Raw genomic sequence first — 21,937 nt, 5'->3', positions numbered from 1 at the left:
GAGAATGTTCTCTATACAAGCTTGCATCTGCTTTTATAGCAGTTGATTTCACTTAAGGATGAATAAATGTGGATCCAGACTATTTGATCTTGGGTTTTTTTTATTTTTTTAATGTAAAAAAATCTATCAGATCATTTTAAAATTGGTACCAAGAGAAGTAAGATGTTCTTTGGCATGAGATGTTGATATATAACATTTAAACAAAACACACAGCAGAGAAATTGGATAATTGGTACTTAATTCTTGGATATTAGCAAGCTATGGATTAACAGACACAAGCGTTGTGCAATGCTTCAGATTCTATTTGAAAAAGTTCCTTGGAAAGCCTGGGAGTGTGAATGCTGTGCCTGTCTGCAACTCATTAAAGGAGAGATTACTGTTTCCAGGATTACATGGCCACTGCAATGAAGCTTCCACTTGAACAAGGTGCACAGAGTTACTGTATCTGCACTCTCATTCACTGCTATTTTCCAAACTGAACCCGAGGCACTGTACAGGTTTAACAGACAGTACAGATAGTCCTCACTTAACGGCCCTAATTGGGACTGGCAAGTCTGTTGCTAAGTGGGAAGTCATGTGACCGTGACTGTGCTTTCCTGCTGGAAAGAAACAAGACTAGTCATTTTCACACCTTTGGCTTCCTCCCCCTGCAGAGTAGAGACATTGGAGAGAAAGAGATTTCAAGAGAGTAAGCTGTTTCCTCTTCTACATATTGAGAGCAATGTGATCACCAGCAGTGGGAAAGGGTCAGGCAAAGGAGAGATTGCCTACAGAAATCCCTTGCTCTCCCACTCCCCAGAGCGGAGAGATAGAAGAGGAAAAGATTTCAAGAGCTGTTCGTGTAACACACCTGCAGCACCCAGCCCTGTACTGCTGCCGCGATCACATTGCTCTCAATGTGTAGAAGAGCAAGCAGTTTACTTTCTTGCAAGTCTCTCTGGTCTGCAAGGTGGGGGAGAAGAAAAAAAGAAAAAAAAACCACAGCTCAGGCACAGGACAATGCATACTGCCTGTAATGGTGATCACATGACTGAGGAATGCTGAGAAGGTTGTAAATGGGCTGTAGTTATTTTTTTAGTACCATCATAACTTTGAACGGTTGCTCAACTAATGGTCAGTAAGTGAGGACTACCTGTAGTTATTATGAAAATTAAGCCTGGTTTTAATTTAAGTACTATTCTAACAATATATTCCATTCTATTACAGATTTCCTATAATATTATATATTCTGTGTGTGTTTGTGGGTATGAGAGAGACAGTAAGAATGAAAGAGAGAAAAAAATATATTAGGGCTGTACAAATAGATCAAAAGTGGTGCTGGGAAAAAATACAATGGGAATACAAATGGCTGTGAATATAAAAGCATGCACACACAGTTGGAAAGAGCTTCCAAAACAGTCACAGAAGCTTGGGAAGAGCTTCCAAAACAGTCACAGAAGCCTGGGAAAAAGGCACAACTACTTTAATGATTCAAAAAGAGGTTCTTTGTGCATCCTGCATGTTCTAAAGCATTTTGAAAGATCTGCACAGCCCTAATATTTTTTCTGATCCTGAAAACTAAGCAGAGTAGGATTGGTTTGGATGGGAGATCATGAGAAAATCACAGGCTAAATTGGAAAATCGAAAAAACACTCAGAAGGCAATGACCTTCATGTTGCCAAGAAAACTGCATGGATATGTCTGTGTAATCACCAGAAAGCAAGTTCAGCCTGAAAGAGTATAGTTCATACATACACATACATCACAATATTTTAACTAGTACATAAAAATGGCAGAATCACTGCAACCTTCTACAATCTTCCAACTTCAGCTGAACTTTCACATAAACGTTCAATTTTTATTAAACCTCAGATCTTCGGTTTGGCTTGAATACTACTGAAACACTGTATTAGCTCTTACTGAATATAACAATGTTGTTTTTCATCATGTGAAGACCAATTTTCCTAGCTTAAGAATTTCTTAACTAATGGATTCCACTGAATGTATTATTATAAGGATTCTTGTTAGTGTTCTTTATTGTGACAATGCTTTAATATCATGTTTATAGTGCACTGTTTCTCAGCCACTTGCTTACTATAATATATTTTAAATCAGCAACAGAGTGCTACTCTACAATTTAAAGAACCACAGGCTAATATTTTCTTAAATATATACTTTGTGTTGTGAAGTTAGTGAATAAAGGAAATGGGACAGAAAAAGAAGAAAAAAAACACTCATCATCACTCATGATTTCAAGGATATAGACCACTTTATTAAATTCAGGAGGACAAGATGAGGGACAGATTGAATTCCACAAAACTGATTCATGAGGCAAAATACACAAACACCACACACACACACACTCTATACCAGGGTACTCTTCAGATAGCAACTACGTATCTAAGATGATTTTATTCATCTATATGGTATTTGAACTTGTTATTTATGGCCTTAACCTATAAGCTACTTTAAGCATTATCTCCTGCAATAACACATGCAAATGTGAGTAGATTAATTGGTACCGCTTCGGCGGGAAGGTAACGGCGTTCCGTGAGTCATGCTGGCCACATGAACCGGAAGTGTCCTATGGACAACGCCGGCTCCAAGGCTTAGAAACGGAGATGAGCACCGCCCCCTAGAGTCGGACTCGACTGGACTTTACGTCAAGGGAAACCTTTACCTTTACCCTTTACCTGCAATAACCCTTTTCCTCTATCGTCTTACATTTGAAATCCTCAATACTGGAGTTAGAATCATCCTTCATCTACTCATTACTAGAGATGTACTCCTTTTTTCCTTCCAAAGCAGGTTTCCAGATTTCCAAGAATTCAACAAGATGAATGAAAAGAAACCAGGAAGAAAGAGTTAATAGTGACCAAAAAAATCTTAATACATACATTCCTTTCAGTATGTGAGGGCTTGGGGGAAAGTGGGCTTTGCAATAGGCAAGCTATGTTGTATTGTCAGGTTGGTTTTTTTTCCTTCTGATTCTGAGTTTGCATAAGGCTACAATTATTATGTAGTTTGCAAACCACTCAGAGTCCCTCTTTTGGGGGAGATGGGCGGTGACAAAATTTGAAATATATATATATATATATATATATAAAAGCAAGCAAGCAAGCAAGCAAGCAAGCAAGCAAGCAAGCATTTCCTCCTTTAAAGTAATGGGAACTGTCAGAAACAGAAAAGGCTCCAGAGTTTGGGACCGCATACCATCATGGAGATACAAGTGACACATCCCTTCTATAATGTCTTTTATCTTCTACCAACTGAACCAACTGAACTTTAGCATAATTTACATGTTTATATGTTTATGAAACTCAGGACTACCAGATTTCATGCTAGAATAAAATTCAGGATAGTTACCATGGCATCTACTTCTATCCATTCTCATATTAGACATACAGCTAAAAGGTTAAGAAAAACAAAATATAAATTGAACTATGTTTCCTAACTCTTAAATACTTAACCCCCCCCCCACATCAAATTACAGTCCCATAAAAGTTATTTAAGCAATCACTAAACTATTCAAAACCATATTCCAACAGTTACTGGAAATAAGGAATACTACTATACACCTAAAGTGCCAGACTTATCAATCAGCATTTTAAGGGACAGAGACAACTATGTCAGCAAGTTTAATTATCAATAGTTTTCCATTACCATCTGTCATCTATGATCAGTTATTCAGAATCCATTTGTAATGTATATTTTTTCCCAAGCTGAGGATTACAGATATCCAAGTTGGAAAGTCTCCATGATATAAATGAAAAGCAATTTAAGAGTAATTTCAGACTTCTACAAATCACCTATTTAAAAAGATGTAATCTGATGTCATTTATATCATTTTACAAAAAAGCTCAATATATACAATGTTTTCTTTTTTTTTCACTAAGATACTGATTCCATCACTTAGGCACTTCCTAAGCCTTTCTGCACAGCTATGCCTCTAGGTAAGACCCTTAACTGTTGGCAAATATCACTTTGGAACTGTTTTCTATTCTGTCGTTTTCAATAGAGAATTCTCATTTCATAACACTACTAACTGTAGTCCTACACAAATCCATTTACCTAATCTAAATCTTCATGGAATTCCAGGTTCTCCATTTCTCCATTATTGATTTCTAATCATCCAGTAGTAGTAATATATCCTTCCTTGATGCTGCATCTACTGTCTCTTGCAGTGATAGTCATTTCATGAAAACAAAGAACAGAATAATTAAAGCAATGAACTTTCCAGTGATATGTATAGCTTATGAAGTAGGGAAAAGAGTGAGAAAAATATGATACAGTATTAAGACCCTTTTGAACTATGGATTTACAGATGATTATTAAGGGGACTATGGACTGCAGGAAAAGCAGCTAATCATTCCTCAACCAAATAAATGCTGACTGCTCCCTTGAGGACATGTGATACAAGCAGATGATGGACTAGAAAAAGACAACAAATAAGATGGAGAGATGGGATTAAACAGATTACCTTAATATCCTTAGAACAGTCATTGTTGACTTCAGATTAAGATGGGAAGCATTTGTCCATATAATCACCAGGAATTGATGATTTGGTGACATCTGATTACCTCAGTGCTTATAAGCATGACTATTTTTTAAACAGTATTTACCATTGTAATAAGCCTCTCCCTCATTTTTAGAGTTCGAGGAGAATCATGAACTCTCCTTCAAAAACTATCTCCTTGAAAATATTGTACCTACTGAGAGGAAATTAGTTTGTGCATTCTATGTTCAATGTGCTAAAGGCTTTAGGATTGAAAAGTATAAGCAAAGCAAATAAAATTTCTCAGGTCTCATCCCCCAAGTGATAGCAAATGGCTATTAGAAAGAAAACTCGCCCAAATTAAGGAAAGTTGTACCTGTACTGAGTAGCTGCATTTTAATTCTGAAATATTTCAATTTACAGATAAGTCTAGAATATAATAAATTAAACAGGAAAATTTTTCATCTTTCAAGATATACTCTGAATAACCACAAGTTATCTAGCATTGCTATTCCCTTCCTTGCTGTGGTTGTTTTTCTGATTTATTTTTATTTGAAATGCACTCAAAATATATTACACAAATCTTTTATTATTTCAAACCTCTGAAATAATAAAAACATTGTCCTAAATAATGCTACATGTGAGAGCCAGTTTGGTGTAGTGGTTAAGGTACTGGGCTAGAAACTGGGAGACTGTGAGTTCTAGTCCCACCTTAGTCACAAAGCCAGCTGGGTGACTTTGGGCCAGTCACTCTTTCTCAGCCCTAGGAAGCAGGCAATGGCAAAGCCCTTCCAAAATCTTGCCAAGAAAACTATAGGGATTTGTCCAGGCATTGGCCAGAAGTCACAAAACAATCCGAAGGCACAAAACAAAATTAGACTTTTTAAAAAATACGAAGTCTGTTGAAAAAACCTAGATCTCCCCAATATTATTATTTCATAGATTCTAGCCTGGTTTTAAGGGTAAAATTCTCACAAGGAGATTACAACATACTTGAATATACACATCAGTAATCAAGGAATTAAAACAATTATGTAAATTAAGATAGCAGCAAATAAAATCTCAGCTAAAAGTACAGTATACTAAGATTATTTAAATTTAGCATGTTGTTGTTTATTCATTCAGTCGCTTCCGACTCTTCGTGACTTCATGGACCAGCCCACGCCAGAGCTTCCTGTCAATCGTCAACACCCCCAGCTCCCCCAGGGACGAGTCCGTATCCTCTAGAATATCATCTATCCATCTTGCCCTTGGTTGGCCCCTCTTCCTTTTGCCTTCCACTTTCCCTAGCATCAGCATCTTCTCCAGGGTGTCCTGTCTTCTCATGATGTGGCCAAAGTATTTCAGTTTTGCCTTTAATATCATTCCCTCAAGTGAGCAGTCTGGCTTGATTTCCTGGAGGATGGACTGGTTTGATCTTCTTGCAGTCCAAGGCACTCAGAATTTTCCTCCAACACCACAGTTCCTGTCCAGACAAGCAGGTACCACGCCGAGACGAGGAATAAGTCTCTAGTGTTTTATTACTGCTACAGTAGACAGAAAATCCTACCAAACTGAAGAAGCATGAGAAAACCCATACAGCTAAACCCCAAAAGTCAAGGCGGGTCTGTTCTGTGTCTCTTTGAATGACAGCTCAAATTCTCCCTACTATGCATGCGTTTTCCCCCCTGGATAGGGGCCCCCTCCTGCTCACCATCAGTGCTTATGACAGTTCCAAGGCATCTATCTTCCTTCTCTTAGCCTTCCTTACGGTCCAGCTCTTGCAGCCATATGTTACTACGGAGAACACCATTGCTTTAACTATGCAGCCCTTTGTTGTCAGCGTGATGTCTCTGCTCTTAACTATTTTATCGAGATTTGTCATTGCTCTTTTCCCAAGGATTAAACGACTTCTGATTTCCTAACTGCAGTCAGCATCTGCAGTAATCTTTGCACCTAGAAATACAAAGTCTTTCACTGCCTCTGTTTTCGCCCTCTATTTACCAGTTATCAATCAAGCTGGTCGCCATAATCTTGGTTTTTTTGAGGTTTAGCTGCAGGCCAGCTTTTGCACTTTCTTCTTTCACCTTCATCATAAGGCTCCTCAGTTCCTCTTCGCTTTCAGCCATCAAAGTGGTATCATCTGCATATCTGAGATTGTTAATGTTTCTTCCAGCGATTTTAACTCCAGCCTTGGATTCCTCAAGCCCAGCATGTGGCATGATGTGTTCTGCGTACAAGTTGAATAGGTAGGGTGAGAGTATACAGCCCTGCCGTACTCCTTTCCCAATCTTAAACCAGTCCGTCGTTCCGTGGTCTGTTCTTACTGTTGCTACTTGGTCGTTATACAGATTCTTCAGGAGGCAGACAAGATGACTTGGTATCCCCATACCGCTAAGAACTTGCCACAATTTGTTATGGTCCACACAGTCAAAGGCTTTAGAATAGTCAATAAAACAGAAATAGATGTTTTTCTGAAACTCCCTGGCTTTTTCCATTATCCAGCGGATATTGGCAATTTGGTCCCTAGTTCCTCTGCCTTTTCTAAACCCAGTTTGTACATCTGGCAATTCTCGCTCCATGAATTGCTGAAGTCTACCTTGCAGGATCTTGAGCATTACCTTACTGGGATGTGAAATGAGTGCCACTGTTCAATAGTTTGAACATTCTTTAGTGTTTCCCTTTTTTGGTATGGGGATATAAGTTGATTTTTTCCAATCTGATGGCCATTCTTGTGTTTTCCAAATTTGCTGGCATAGAGCATGCATTACCTTGACAGCATCATCTCGCAAGATTTTGAACAATTCAGCTGGGATACCATCATCTCCTGCTACCTTGTTATTAGCGATGCTTCTCAAGGCCCACTCAACCTCACTCTTCAGGATGTCTGGCTCTAGCTCACTGACCACACCGTCAAAGCTATCCCCGATATTGTTATCCTTCCTATACAGGTCTTCCGTATATTCTTGCCACCTTTTCTTGATCTCTTCTTCTTCTGTTAGGTCCTTGCCATCTTTGTTTTTGATCATACCCATTTTGGCCTGGAATTCACCTCCGATGTTTCTAATTTTCTGGAAGAGGTCTCCTGTCCTTCCTATTCTATTGTCTTCTTCCACTTCCACTGCTTGTTTAAAAATAATTCCTTATCTCTTCTGGCTAACCTCTGGAATTTTGCATTTAATTGGGCATATCACCCCCTATCACTGTTGCCTTTTGCTTTCCTTCTTTCTTGGGCTACTTCTAGTGTCTCAGCAGACAGCCATTTTGCCTTCTTGGTTTTCTCTTTCTTTGGGATGTATTTTGTTGCCGCCTCCTGGACAATGTTGAGTACTTCTGTCCAGAGTTCTTCCGAGACCCTATCTACTAAGTCCAGTCCCTTAAACCTATTCTTCACCTCCACTGCATATTCCTTAGGAATATTAGAGAGCTCATATCTAGCTGATCTGTGGGTCTTCCCTAATCTCTTTAGTCTGATCCTAAATTGTTCAATAAGAAATTCGTGATCTGAACTACAGTCAGCGCCAGGTCTTGTTTTTACCGACTATATAGATGTCCGCCACCTTTGGCTGCAAAGGATGTAGTCCATGTATAAAGTCATCTCTTAGGTTGTTGGAAGAGAGTTTGTTATGCAGAGTATTTTGTCTTGGCAAAATTCTATCAGCCTATGTCCTGCTTCATTTTGTTCTCCTAGGCCACGCTTACCTGTAATTCCAGGTGTCATCTGACTGCCCACCTTAGCATTCCAGTCTCCTGTGATGAAGATAACATCTCTTTTAGGCGTATTGTCCAGTAGGTGCTGCAGATCCTCATAGAACTGACCTACTTCAGCTTCTTTAGCATCTGTGGTTGAGGTGTATATTTGGATCACTGTGATGATAGATGGCTTACCCTGAATTCGAATTGAGATCATTCTATCATTTTTTGGATTGTATCCAAGCGCTGCTTTAGCCACTTTACTACTAATTATGAAGGCTACTCCATTTCTTTTGTGGTCCTCTTGTCCACAGTAGTAGATCTGGTGGTCATCTGATGTGAAGTGGCCCATTCCTAAATTTAGCATGGAATGAGCTATTTTTAAATAGCTTTTAAAGGAACTCTAAAGAGGTTGGGTCACTACTGCAGAGATTTCATCTATGGTATTTGCTAATCTCATGGTTTTTATCAGTGACCTAGACAATTTATGAGTCTGGGTTTATCAATTACATTATACTGCAGAGAAAAACTTACTTCAAAAGATAGTTCACATCTTAACAAAGATCTCAAGAAACAATATACAGATGTTTACATAGCTCTTAGTAATTAAATTTATAATATGGTACTCAAAAAGATGCATGGAAAATACCTACCCCCTACAACCTTAGTGTAAAACATGAATGTAGTTTAAAGATCTCTCCTGGAAAGAGAACCGTATCTATTACTGGAATGTTTTCACTGACTTCAAAGATATTCAAAATCAGAGCACAGAATCTAACTTGGTTGTTGCATTTAAGGTGCCCAAGACAATTCAGCATAGCAAAACATAAATCAGAAAAGATGCAGTCTTTAATTACCCCTAAATTTAGGGATAATTAATATACTGAAAATATCATCATCCTCAAGAATTTGAGAACTGCAGTTCTCATGCAAATAAAGATGTCTGACTGGTACTGCTCTGTTCCAAGCTCATTACTGAGATAAGATCCTTTCTTTTTAGGGACAAGTCATGCAGCCACTAAGCATGTAATATTTTAACAATATCAGTGGCACATGCATTAATACTATTTTCAGTATCATTATAAAATAACTCTTTGAACACTGAAGATATAGAAAGTTTACCTGCATTTAGCAGATTATACAGTTAAGTGGCTAACAAGATTTTCAAATGCCTTTCCCACAGTTACAGAAGATTTACAAAAACACTCAATTACAAGTACATTGTCATAATTAGTTCAAGGAACAGAATTCACTATCTAGTGTAGGAAAATAGGAAAACATATTAAGGTAAATAAAACGTATCACAAAAAAATCGACTTCTTAAATTTGTGTATTATGAAATGATATGAAGCATTGAATGTATTCAATATAAACTAGTGAAAAAAGAGAAAAAAGAGGAAATTAGCTGTTTTGCAGTATTATATATTATTACTGCTAATACTGAAATATTTTGGTAACTGACAACACATTTTTTAATTATCATACAAAAACTGCAATATTTGCTCCTTTTGACCCACTCCCCCTTAATTAGTTTTAATAGTGTAAAAATGGAAAAAATAAGACAGATAGTTTTTAGGTTCCAAAAGTAGCCTCCCTCCATAAGCAAATTAGAAATGATATAAATTACCTCAATTAACCTGTCTATATATCCTCACGGTTAGTCATCATGGGGATCAAGGGCTATTAGCCTTCATGGCAGTGTGACTGCCTCTGAGGGCCATGTGCTGGGAGATTCATGGACTTCCTTGTTGGCAGATTGCTAGGAAAGCCTTTGGCCCAGGAGAGATCAGAAAAGTCACACACCAGGCATTTCTATAAAAATAATTTTATTTACAGAAAGCAAACATATTTACAGGCTCTCAGTGAGAGCTGCTTAACTCTCTACATGGCTACACAGAAGGGAAACTGAAACTAAAACAAGTCCAGGCAAGTTCTTCCCCCCAGGTGCAAAAATTAACATCCGAAAAGAGGACAATTAAATTCAACCTCTTCACCCAGCCAAAATGATTAGTTACCATAGTAACCTTAATCTGTAGTAGAAAACGTATTAACATTCCTTGTGCAGTGGTTGGCCGTTAGAACAGACTGCTGGACTAGATGGGCCAGGGTCCAATTTTATGTCCTTAGTGAAAAGTGTAGAATTCAGATTCAAGCCTCATTAAGTAGTACATTGTGGGAAGATGTTCCTTTGGTGTCCTATGCAGGGTCATCCATGTCCATAGTGGTTGACTATGTTCCCTACTTTGTAATATCTGTATACAACCTTTGGGATATAGTTACAGAGATATAGAGATAGTTATAACTTTAGAGCCATCTGAATGTTAATGTGACTTAATCCATATTTTGTAACCTGTGGAATTTATATTGTCTGAGTTCAAGACTGGATACACAAAGCTGATTACAACATAATTACGCCTGACTTATATTTATTTCTAGAGGCCTAGAGGATTCAGATTCATTGCATCATAATTTTTAAGTATAATTTGAAAAAAAATGTTAAGACACAGACTGTCACAAGTAATCTAGATGACGTCTATATATCATAATGGTGGAAAGATTGAAAAAAACTGCACAGAATTGAAACACTGAAGATAAATTTTGAAAAGACATAAATTAGAAAAACTGGAAAATTGCTGAGCAGCCCACTGAGAAATGAAGATATAGAAAGAACTGAAATGTTTTTTTAATGCTACTATACTCTTTGCTTGATCTCTACATATACATTCTAATTTCAGTATACATGTAAGTCCTTCCAGCATAATTTACATTACATACTCAAACCATAAAGCCTTATGTTTATATCCCAGGTATAAATAGATTTTCTAAGTAAGTTTTGAGGTGTGATAAAAAAAATCATATTATATCATAAACAGTCTCTTAAATATACATGTACATTACATAAACTGAAACTATCTTGTAAGCTGGCTTCTTGAGCAACAGATTATACTAGGAAATAAAAAAGTACTTACTGTCCCTATTCCTTCCAAGCTCAAAAGTTTCCTGAATATTGTACAATATTAATGGAATTAGGCTATTACTGATTTTTAAAATATCAGAAAATATATTCCCCCCACCCCTGGGGGCAGTCAGGCTGCCTGTTTTGGACAGAACACTCCTACTGCATTTCCTCCCATGGGAAAAATGGCAGCCACACCGAGATTATCAGATTGTATATCATGCTGAACTATGGTTTGTTTTAACTACCAGTTTGTTTACTAAATGCCTATTCCTGATAATGAGTCACATTTATTAGGTTTCTTTGTAATATTCTGATTGACTCCCCCCTATTTTATGGTTGCTCCTATTTAAGAAGATGAGAGATCTGTTGGATCATTTCAGTGATTCATCTACTCTAGCATTCTAGATCTCAGTGGCCAACCAGATATGTTTAGGAAGTCCATAAATATGGACAGGACGGTAGAAGCCTTTTTCATTTGTATTGCTGGATAGCAGTTGCCAGTTAAGGTTTGCTACCTGTGATTCAGAAAAAGTAAACTGCCAAGAAGATTCATGGCCACTTTTACCCAAAACCTCTATGAAATAATCCTGTTCCCTTTCAAATCCTCAATTAATTGGCAATGCATGCCAACATTTAACTTCATAAAAAATGTATTAGATTTGTATGACCCTGAATTTAATTTCAATAGATGATCTCTAATTCTAACACTGAGAGGGGGAAAAAAAGTATCATTTGCCACATTTTTTCATACCATGTATGACTTAATATGACTCATCAGAGATTTATATAAGGACATTACTATATCGGTGGTTTTATCTTCACGTCCCTACCCATTAATTCCAAGCATGAGATTTGTTTTTTAAAATACCAAATGTACATTGGGTTGACATTTTCACTGAGCTACACATTGTGACTCTGTGATCAGTCCTGATCAATCAGGATTGATCAGTCTCTACCAGCTCAGTTCCCATTAATGTATGTGGAACTTTTGGGGTTTCTGTGCCAATGTGCATCACTTTGCATGTGCTTATATTAAATTGCATTTCCATTTTTAAGCCCATTCACTTTAAGCTTTTATGGAATTGTCAGAGGCTTGGATAAAGAACAAAACCAAAGCAGAAATAACCAAGGAACCACCAACAAAAGAATTCATCACATTAAGCTAGCCTTGCTCAACTTTTTGACCCTGGAAGAACCCTTGAAATATTTTTCAGGCCTCAGGGAAGCCCTGCACATTCATGTTGGCAGATTGCTAGGAAAGCCTTTGGCCCAGGAGAGATCAGAAAAGTCACACACCAGGCATTTCTATAAAAATAATTTTATTTACAGAAAGCAAAACATATTTAAAAGCTTCTGCATTCTTACAGGCTCTCAGTGAGAGCTGCTTAACTCTCTACATGGCTACACAGAAGGGAAACTGAAACTAAAACAAGTCCAGGCAAGTTCTTCCCCCCAAGTGCAAAAATTAACATCCAAAAAGGGGACAATTAAATTCAACCTCTTCACCCGCCAAAATGACTAGTTACCACAGTAACCTTAATCTGTAGTAGAAAACATATTAACACTCCCTTTTTTATACTACAGAATAAGATGCAAACCAATTTTCTTTGACAACTCTGTATGTCTTTCCATTCACATTATTTTAACATTATCTCCCCTTTGGTTTAACAGAAAGCTACCATCCTTCTTCCTGTCTATTTCGAAACCTAGGTTATTTGTTACAGTTCCAAGGCTTTTTAATGTGAAATGGCTTTTCATGCAGGCTTCAAAATCAAGCCTTTGTTTTTCTGTTGATGTGAACAGCAGCAAATCAACGTAATTGCAGAGATACATACAGCCTTGTTTGTCTTTCTTCATATATACACATGGATCTGCTTTTCCTTTTTCAAAACCAAAATTCTGCAGTTTTTCATCTAATTTTTGGTTCCAGGATCTAGCAGCTTGTTTTAACCCATAGATTGACTTCTGCAGTTCACAGACTAGATTCTCCCCTTTTTCATAGCCAGGGGGTTACTGCATGTATAATTTGTAGTCTAAATCACCATAGAGAAATGCAGTTTGAATGTCATAGTGGTAAACTGACATTCCTTTGAGTGCAGCAATTTTAACAGTAATCTAATTGATTCACCTTTAGTAACTGGTGCAAAAGTCTTGTCAAAGTCTAAATCTTTCCTTTGAGTGAACCCTTTTGCAACTAACCTTGCTTTATATTTTTGGATTTTGCCATCAGCATCCCTTTTCAGTTTGAAAACCCACCTGCAACCCAGACAGCGTTCATCGGGAGGTAGATTTACCAGTTTCCATGTTTTATTTTCTTTCAAGGATGCTAACTCTTGTTGCATGGCAGAAGGCCAATTTTGTGCAATCTCAGGTGGTAAAGCATTCACTTGTTCTAAAGACTCAGGTTCTGTGAATATGTGAAAAGCCTTTACTGTTTCAGCCTGAAAACGTGATGGAGGAACGCCTCTATTACTTCTCTGAGATCTGTGAGGTAATACAGGGCTTAAATTTTGACTCCTATCACTTTTCTGAGAAGCACCTGTCTCATCAGACAAATCTTCAGTTTGCTTTTCTGGTTTAATGTCCTCATCAGGCAAAAAATCACCATCAGCAAGTCCTTGCTGTTCTCTTGTGGTGGTCAGATCAACTGGAGAGCTAGAGTTTAATCTCCCCCAGTTTTGTTCAGCAAAAGAAGCGCTTTTGCTAATTATTAATTTCTCTCCCATTATGAACCTGTAGCTCCTTTGGCTTTGTTCATAGCCAGAAAGATGGCTTTCTTTGTCGTGGGGCCTCCTTTCCTTCTCTGTTGTTTTGGAATATGAACCCAAGCGGTGCTACCAAACACTCTAAGATGGTTTATCTTTGGTTTCACACTATAAAACAAATGGAATGGAGTGTCCTGAATCACAGAGTTATACAATCTGTTTTGTACATAACAGGCAGTAGATATTGCCTCTCCCCAATACTTAAAAGATAAATGTGAATCTTTAAGCATGCATTCCATTGCATTTTGCAAGGTTCTGCCCTTTCTTTCAGCAACACCATTTTGCTAAGGGGTGTAAGGGTTAGAAAGAATTTGTTCTATCCCCTTTTCCACTAGGAACCTTTTGAATTTGTGAGAAAGGTACTCTCCTCCTCTATCACATTGGAGTGCAGATACAGGCCTAGGGAATTTTCCATTTGCCCATGTCACAAAACCTTTAAATTTCTCAAATGCCTCATCTTTATGTTTTAAGATGTAGATGAATGTGTATCTTGAGAAATCATCAATGATGGTCATTGCATACCTTGCTTGTCCAAGACTTGGAGAAAAAGGACCAATAATGTCAGAGTGTACAATTTCCAAAGGTCTAGTTGTAACTGTCACTGTGCTTACTCACAGGAGCTTTTAGTGTTTTGCATTTTTTGCAAACTACACAATCTAAGTATTTATCACAGGGTTTTATCTTTAGGTCAGCACACAGCTGTGGCATTTGTGCTATAAACTTGAAATTAGCATGACCAAACCTCCAGTGCATCAGGTGTACACATTGGTCATGATATGGCGTGTTGCCAACTGCAGCCTTGCAGCTTGGCTTCCTTGCATTTTGCACAATGTACAAGGAGTCTTTTAATATACCAGTAGCACACAATTTTCCATTTTTACATATCTTAGAACCATTTTTCTTAAATGTTATGACATACCCTGTTGCAGCCAATTGTGCCACAGATAAAAGGTTTGATTGTAAATTTGGCACATACAACACACCTTTTACAGTTTCTCCCAACCAGGATAAATACAAGTCACCTTGTCCCATAATTTTGGTCACAGACCCATCAGCCAAAGATACACTTTGTCTTTCAGTTTTAGACAGTGACACAAAAGAGCTTTTACAGTTACATAAATGACAATTGGCCCCAGAATCTAACACCCATACATCAGAATTACCCTTCTCAACAACCTGTGCAATTTGGGTTGTCTGAAGAGCCTTCTTCTGTGTTGCCCTTGTGTTCTTCTTCTCTGTCTTTCTACTCTTGGGTCTCAAGGCACAGTCTTTCTGCAAACGTCCAGCTGAACCACAAGTGAAGCATCGCTGGCTGGCTAGCGCTGTGGCCTCAGCTTCCTTTCCCTTGTTTTCTGGTACTGCAGCTTTCCAGAAGAGATGGGGGAGGATCTTTCCTCTCTCTTCTCCCATTCAGCGAGTAAGTGCTGTGTAACATACGATGGGGTGAGGTCCGCTTCAGGCATAGCCTCCAGGGTACAAATCAGCATGTCCCACGTTTCATTCAGTGAGGACAGGAGGATATAGGATTTTGTGAGAGGTGTAAATTCCATTCCTTTCTCCTGCAACTCAACAAACAACTGCTGAATATGATGCAGATGCTCAGGAAGGCTATCTCCTTCTGCAAGGTAGGCTTTGTACAACTTTTTTGTCAGGGTAACTTTACTCCTTGCTGTTGCCTTTACATACAAATCTCTCAAAGCATCCCAAAGTTGCTTTGCAGATTGCATACCTCGCACGTGGACTAGCTGATTGTCCTCAACTCCCAGGATAATGGTGGCTCCAGCCCGCTCATCCTGTCTCAGCCATTCAGCACTGGGATTTTGGGGGGTTTGCTCACCAATTGGCAGCCAAAGATTCTCTCTGCGAAGATACATCTCCATCTTCAGAGCCCAATTCAAATAGTTGGTCTCTGATAGGCACTCCAGAGGCATCGCTGAGGGCTGGGAGGTAGCCATGGCTTCTTCCTTCTTTTGCAAGTCACCTCAGCTGGCTTCTTTGTCCTGTAGACCAGCAGTTGCTGGAAAATCTCCAGGTGGCTCCAAAGAAAATCTTCACAGGTCTTTGCTACCTGCCTTTAAATTGTGCATGAGGTGTGGAGCTGATCTCTCTATTCTCTCTGGGGTTTTACTGGGCTTACTGGGTTTACTGGACTGCTTACTGGGCCCATAACCTGTTGGCAGATTGCTAGGAAAGCCTTTGGCCCAGGAGAGATCAGAAAAGTCACACACCAGGCATTTCTATAAAAATAATTTTATTTACAGAAAGCAAAACATCTTTAAAAGCTTCTGCATTCTTACAGGCTCTCAGTGAGAGCTGCTTAACTCTCTACATGGCTACACAGAAGGGAAACTGAAACTAAAACAAGTCCAGGCAAGTTCTTCCCCCCAAGTGCAAAAATTAACATCCAAAAAGGGGACAATTAAATTCAACCTCTTCACCAGGCCAAAATGATTAGTTGCCATAGTAACATTAATCTGTAGTAGAAAACATATTAACAATTCAGGCTCAAATATAGGCCAGAATTTACCAAATTATTATATTTGTTTCATGTTTAGGCCTGTATATATGCATTAACAGTGTTCTTAACCTAAAAATAATGAATGAAACTTACCTCTTTAATGTGAAGTTGCCCAAATTTGAAATAATTTTTTAAATAAATCATGATCTCCCAGGGAACCCCTAGTGACCTCTTGTGGAACCCTAGTTGAAAAACCCTGCATCAAGCCAACAAGCCATAGTTTCAAATTACAGTTTACTGTCCTAGAACAAATTCTCGCTTACTCACAGACCCCATTAGCACATCATGCTCCAAAATCCCAAGCCACATTATGTCATACTATGATGTGTAACCAGAGTTAATATGGATGGTATCCATTCTACAGTGGGAAAGATACCACTGGCAAAACACCGTCCACTTGTTCCACCTCCCCCCAGAGTCTTCACATGCCCCCCTCAACTCTATTCTGGAAACCTGAAAGATTTTCTAGAGCAGATTTGGGTTACATGAGTATAAGAAGAGAGAAGCAGGTCCCTTTCTGCAAGGGGATGTCTGCTTGTGTGCAGTGAATGTCACAATAGAGTGTAAGGGCTTTGCCATCATGACCTACTTCAGAGGTTGTAAGAGACTGCACTGATGCATAATTCCAGTTCTCTTTCCTGTTAAACTGGATTGGAGAAAGAACATCAATTCTGTCTCAGCTCCATTAACTGAAAATTCTGTCTCCCTCCTTCCTCCCCACCAGATTTGATGCTCTGGTAATTATCACATTCCAAATGGTCTAGACTTAGCATATCATAGAAATCCTTCTGAAAATCAGATTTAAGACTACAGAACAGCAGTTCTTTGTAGCAGTGCTATAGCTCTTCAAAACACTGCCTAGCCACTTCATAGTTTAGACATCCCATGAAAACTTCTTTACTTTTATTGTAATTCTTTGAAATTAATAGAAAAAGTGCTATTGTGTACAGCTGTTTTATGAAGCAATAATTGATTTACATGATATGGTATTTAAAGACACTTTGAATACTGAGTCCAAAAATGCCCCAAATGAATCTTTCCAGCCAATCTAAAATACAAAAAGTAATACAATACCAAATATTGAAAAAACAAAAGTCTGTCTCAAAAGAATAGGAAATGAAACTGAAGTTCTAGGTAATTAATATTTTGCTGCCTATATCAAATGTAAATATTTTATTTTCCAAATTAGCCCTGAAACAGGGTAGAAATTCATGGCACTTCAAGGAAAAATACTTAATACCAAATACTTAAGCATTATATTTTTATAAATATACTTTAATGCTTAATTCCACAATTTTTTTAAATCTTTAGTCTCTCATATTTTCCTTCAACTCATATTAGAAGGAAGAATATTTTCTAAATAAATGTATCAACTTTACTTTTTTGTGTGTGAGCACTCATAAGGATTTTTACAAGTTAGCTAAGTAAACTTTCAGTATAATTGAAAGTGGAGTAATTTAATCATTACTATTTCTAGAGGCAGTGAGGAAAAATACAGACATGCTGAATATTATACAATGTTCATGCTACTCTAAACAGCATGTTTACTTTTAGTTATTTGATTTAAATCCCACTGTTCTATTCAAACAAGTTCTCCCACCAATTTCTTACCTTCAGAACTAGCAATATAAGTCTGGAATTCTAAATACAGTTGATATTTAATTTAGATCAACTGCTGATGAAAGGTTCTATGCACACCACTCAGTTCTACATACATTTTAATGCTATATTCTCCAAAATTATGACATTCAGCAACTTCTCAACTTTTTCCAACAGCCAGTTTGATTCTATGGTTTTATTTCTGAAACAGAGGCTTACATAAATTTTTTCTTCAATGACCTTGAATATTCACTAAAATCCATTCCATACTTTCTATGATAACAAATCAAGATTTTCCTCTGAGGGGCAATTTAATGGGAAGCTTCCTCCTATCCCTTTAGCTGATAACATTGCCAATGAAATACCATTGTAAGCGTTCATGATTTTCATGATTCATGACTGTTAGCCTTCACGATGCCAAAAGACTATATCCTACAAGTATGATACACATTTCCAATTATGTGCACATTTCAACTATTGTATACTTTTTAGATGCACATCTAGATGCTATCCTAATTTACCTTAGTCAGCTTCAAAATAAATATTTTCAACATTGTAGATTAAATAATATGTAAAAATGCATCCTGAACTCTTGAATTCCAGAAAGAAGAGACTTCAGCACACACTTTTAATCAACTCAACTACCCGAAACTGCAGCACATACTAACATGAGAAGGAAAATCCACAGACAAGACTTACCTCCATTGATTGGCAAAGGTGCCAGAAGTAGGCCTTTGACACCTATTTTGGGAGAAGTTTGTCCATAGCGTCCACGCTCAAGTGTTATGGAAGCAGATGTTGAACGATCAGGATTCAACACAGTTACGTTTATGAGAGCTGTATAATATATTTGATTGGTATTGTCTGCATTTGCTTGGAGAGGGTAACAGTTAAACAGGACCAAAATGGGCACAGAGGATAAGTAGTTCCAGTAAGGCAAAACCCACTTCAGAATCATTTTCAGCTCTAAAAACTGCTATTTTATTGTTAAAAATACTCCTCAATAAGATGCTTATGTTTATTATGGGCATAAATTTGTATTAATTTGCTCCACAGTCAAAAGAAGCAAGAAAGTAATCCAGCGTATATCTCCATCCGTTCACCCACTTCAATACTGCTGAAAAGGCTTAAGATGGTGGGAGAGTGAAGAAAAAACTCCCACGGTTAAAAAAAAAATGGAAACAAATCACAAGAAAGAAGCCCGGAGATATTCTAAGCGATACGGCACTGGTCAGGCTACGGGGGGAGCTTATTCATAGGGAGAGGGAGAAATATTCATACCCCAACGTTTGAGGCCAAGGCCAGCAGTCCTTCCCTTTGGATGTCAAAAGGTGCGCCCCTCCAGCCTGCCTGGGCGCCTCTCCTGGGGCTTCCCCAAAATTGCAGCCCTTAAGCCTGAGGCAAAGAAGCGCAGCTGGTGGCAACTGCCCCTCGGACAGAGCTTTGTTTTTCTGGGAAAGGCGAAAAGGAAAACGGCGGTGGGAGAGACAAGCAGGAGAGAAACGCGAAAGGGAGGAAGAGAGCCACCAGGATTTAGCGACGTCGTTCTGCTCGAAGTCCTCGTCGTCGTCGTCACCGCCACCTCCAGGCGGCTGCGGCGGTCGGCGCGGGAGGCCGTTGAACGCCGCTCTCTTGATCGCCCCGGAGACTTCGCAGCCGGCGGTCAACCTCAGGCTTCTGGCTGGGTCCCGAGGCGGAGCCCCCCTATGCACGTGGCCTCCACAGATCCTTCCCAGCCCCTGACGAGCGTCCGCAACGGAAGCAGGAGCGGGAGCTCCATGAAGCCTTAGCCGACCGCTCCGGACCCTGCCCTTGTCCGTCCTCGCGCCCCAAAGCTACAGGGAGCTTATAGCGCGCGCGGCCCCACCCACCAGGCAACCATCGGCCTCTCCTTTCCTCTCACAGCAAGGGCCGCCGCCAGCTCGCGAGCCACTTTCTTATGGCGGAACCGCCAGCTGCAGGCTGCCGGTTAGGGTGTCGCGCCCGGTGCGCAGGCGCACTGCACCAACCCAACTCTTCACCTCCCCCCCGGCGAGGAAGTGGGATTGAAAAGTCACACCCCCTCCCACGGAAGGAGAGAGGGGGCGGGGGGAAGAGACCCCGAGGGTCCAGGAGGAGGAGGATTGGGAGGTGCTGCACGCGGCGGCTCCCTGCAGAAAGTGAGGCGGCGTAGCTTACCACTGTAGACTGGTTGTTACTTTTGGGCGGTCCCCGTGATGTTGGTGATGACTGCAGCGTAGCCCACGATGGTGGAAGTTGCTGTCGAAGAACATATGGAGCTGTACTTTGCCCGACCCGTTTTATCGGCCCCCACCCATCGCAGCTAATTCTTGGCTGGAGTAATTCCTCGCTTTAGAGCGCTGATGTCCAACGCGCACAATGCAGTTTCAAACAGAGCGGACAGCAGAGAGTAACTTTTTCAGGATTTTTAGACATCATAATTTGCCACTTGCGATGAATGACTGGTTCAATAAACTGTTGGTAGACAGGGTTATTCTTTAGGTATGTATTTTCGATTCGGGGTGAGGAGACGAGGGCTCTCACAGTAGCAAATACTGCTTCAACCCTGGTTATTAATGTCCTTTTTGGCTCTTACATGTTTAGCTTTTGAGAGGCAGAATGAATGCTGGGGGCGGCGGCGGAGGAGAAGCAGTAAATATGTAATTTTTTGAACTGTGCACCACTCTTTGAGGAAATCATGGCTCTGTTTCTTACCTTGAATGGGCACAGGATAAGTAGTTGGTAGTTGAAGTGTTGGTAGATATGCTCATATGCGTTGCTGACACTTGAAATACACCTTTTCAGTGTTTGTTGAATAACAAATATTTCTACAGAGTCCTAGTGGCAAGTGGAAGGCTCCCAGAGTGTAAGCAATGATTAATCTTCAGTAACCTGCCTAAATATTCGTTTCAGATTGCTGATGAGGTTGTTATGATACACTTGATTGCCAGTGTGAGACAGCTAAATGAAAATCATATTGTATTGATTTAATTTTCCCTTAATGAAGGCCACATTTCTCTTCCCTTGTGAGGCTTTGCAGTGTGGGTGGCTTTAAGAGTAGATATTGACCCTGCACAGCCCACTAAATATAGGCAGTTTGTGGCTGTCCAAAACCCTCAGAGATGATGTTCATGCAAAACACTGTAGAAATGTCAGTATAATGCAGGAAACATTTCTGAGCTAGTAGCCAAACATTTCTGAGCTAGTAGCCGTATGTTCTGCTTTCACAGCATATCCTTCTCCTTCCATCTTGGGACATTCTTGGTGACAAACCACAATAATTGCACTTTCTAAGCATTTTGTGAAACTCTTCATAATCCTTTAGCTAAAAGATGGGCACAGAAATGACAAATGTTTCCAGGAAATGTGACTATCTTTCACCATGCCTAGATTGTAGATAGTAGTTTTGTTTTATGGGCACTTTGCCTGACACTGTTTAAGACAGATGTGGAGTGTTATGTATGTTCACCATCTTGAGTTGACCAAATACATTTAAAAAGTTGGGGTAAAAATACAAATAATAATAATAATAATACATCGTGGCTATTAAAAGCTATTCATACACATATTTCTGGATTCTTCATTTTCTCATAGGAATCTCAAGTTTTCATATGAAAATTAAAACAGACTCACTAGTTTACAAGTAAACTTCTCCATTTACATGAACCTTCTCTGCCAGTATTTGTATTCATATTGGTTTGTAAAATAAAACATATTCCTAGGAGCACATCTCACAGTGAGCCATAGCACATCATAGTGCCTGGGTTATACAACATTCCACACCAGAGTTAAATGCATGAGTCCAGTAATTTTCACTCATTTTAGAAGAAGCAAGCTTAAAATTGTCAACATACCTCTTTCTTGCTGATACTGGACTGGATATCATTAAAACTGAAACTAAAAAGCAGGGCAAAGGAACATTGAAGGGATACAGTCTAGTTCTTGCCCAT

The 21,937-nt window shown here is 39.1% G+C and overlaps 1 protein-coding gene across 1 annotated transcript in view; it reads right to left on the bottom strand.

The window, feature by feature from the left end:
* Positions 1-19,941, bottom strand: part of RNF130 (ring finger protein 130) — a 52,589-nt gene extending 32,648 nt beyond the window's left edge. The window contains exon 1 of the mRNA XM_063292219.1: positions 18,687-19,941. Coding sequence (XP_063148289.1) covers positions 18,687-18,945 — 259 coding nt within the window. The 5' untranslated portion in view covers positions 18,946-19,941. The remainder of the gene's footprint in view (positions 1-18,686) is intronic.
* Between the last annotated feature and the right edge of the window lie 1,996 nt (positions 19,942-21,937).

This window comes from Candoia aspera, chromosome 2, assembly GCF_035149785.1.
Source record: "Candoia aspera isolate rCanAsp1 chromosome 2, rCanAsp1.hap2, whole genome shotgun sequence".
Classification (NCBI taxonomy): domain Eukaryota; kingdom Metazoa; phylum Chordata; class Lepidosauria; order Squamata; family Boidae; genus Candoia; species Candoia aspera.
The sequence above is the reverse complement of the archived record's forward strand: the minus strand, read 5'-3'. Positions and strand labels throughout refer to the sequence as shown.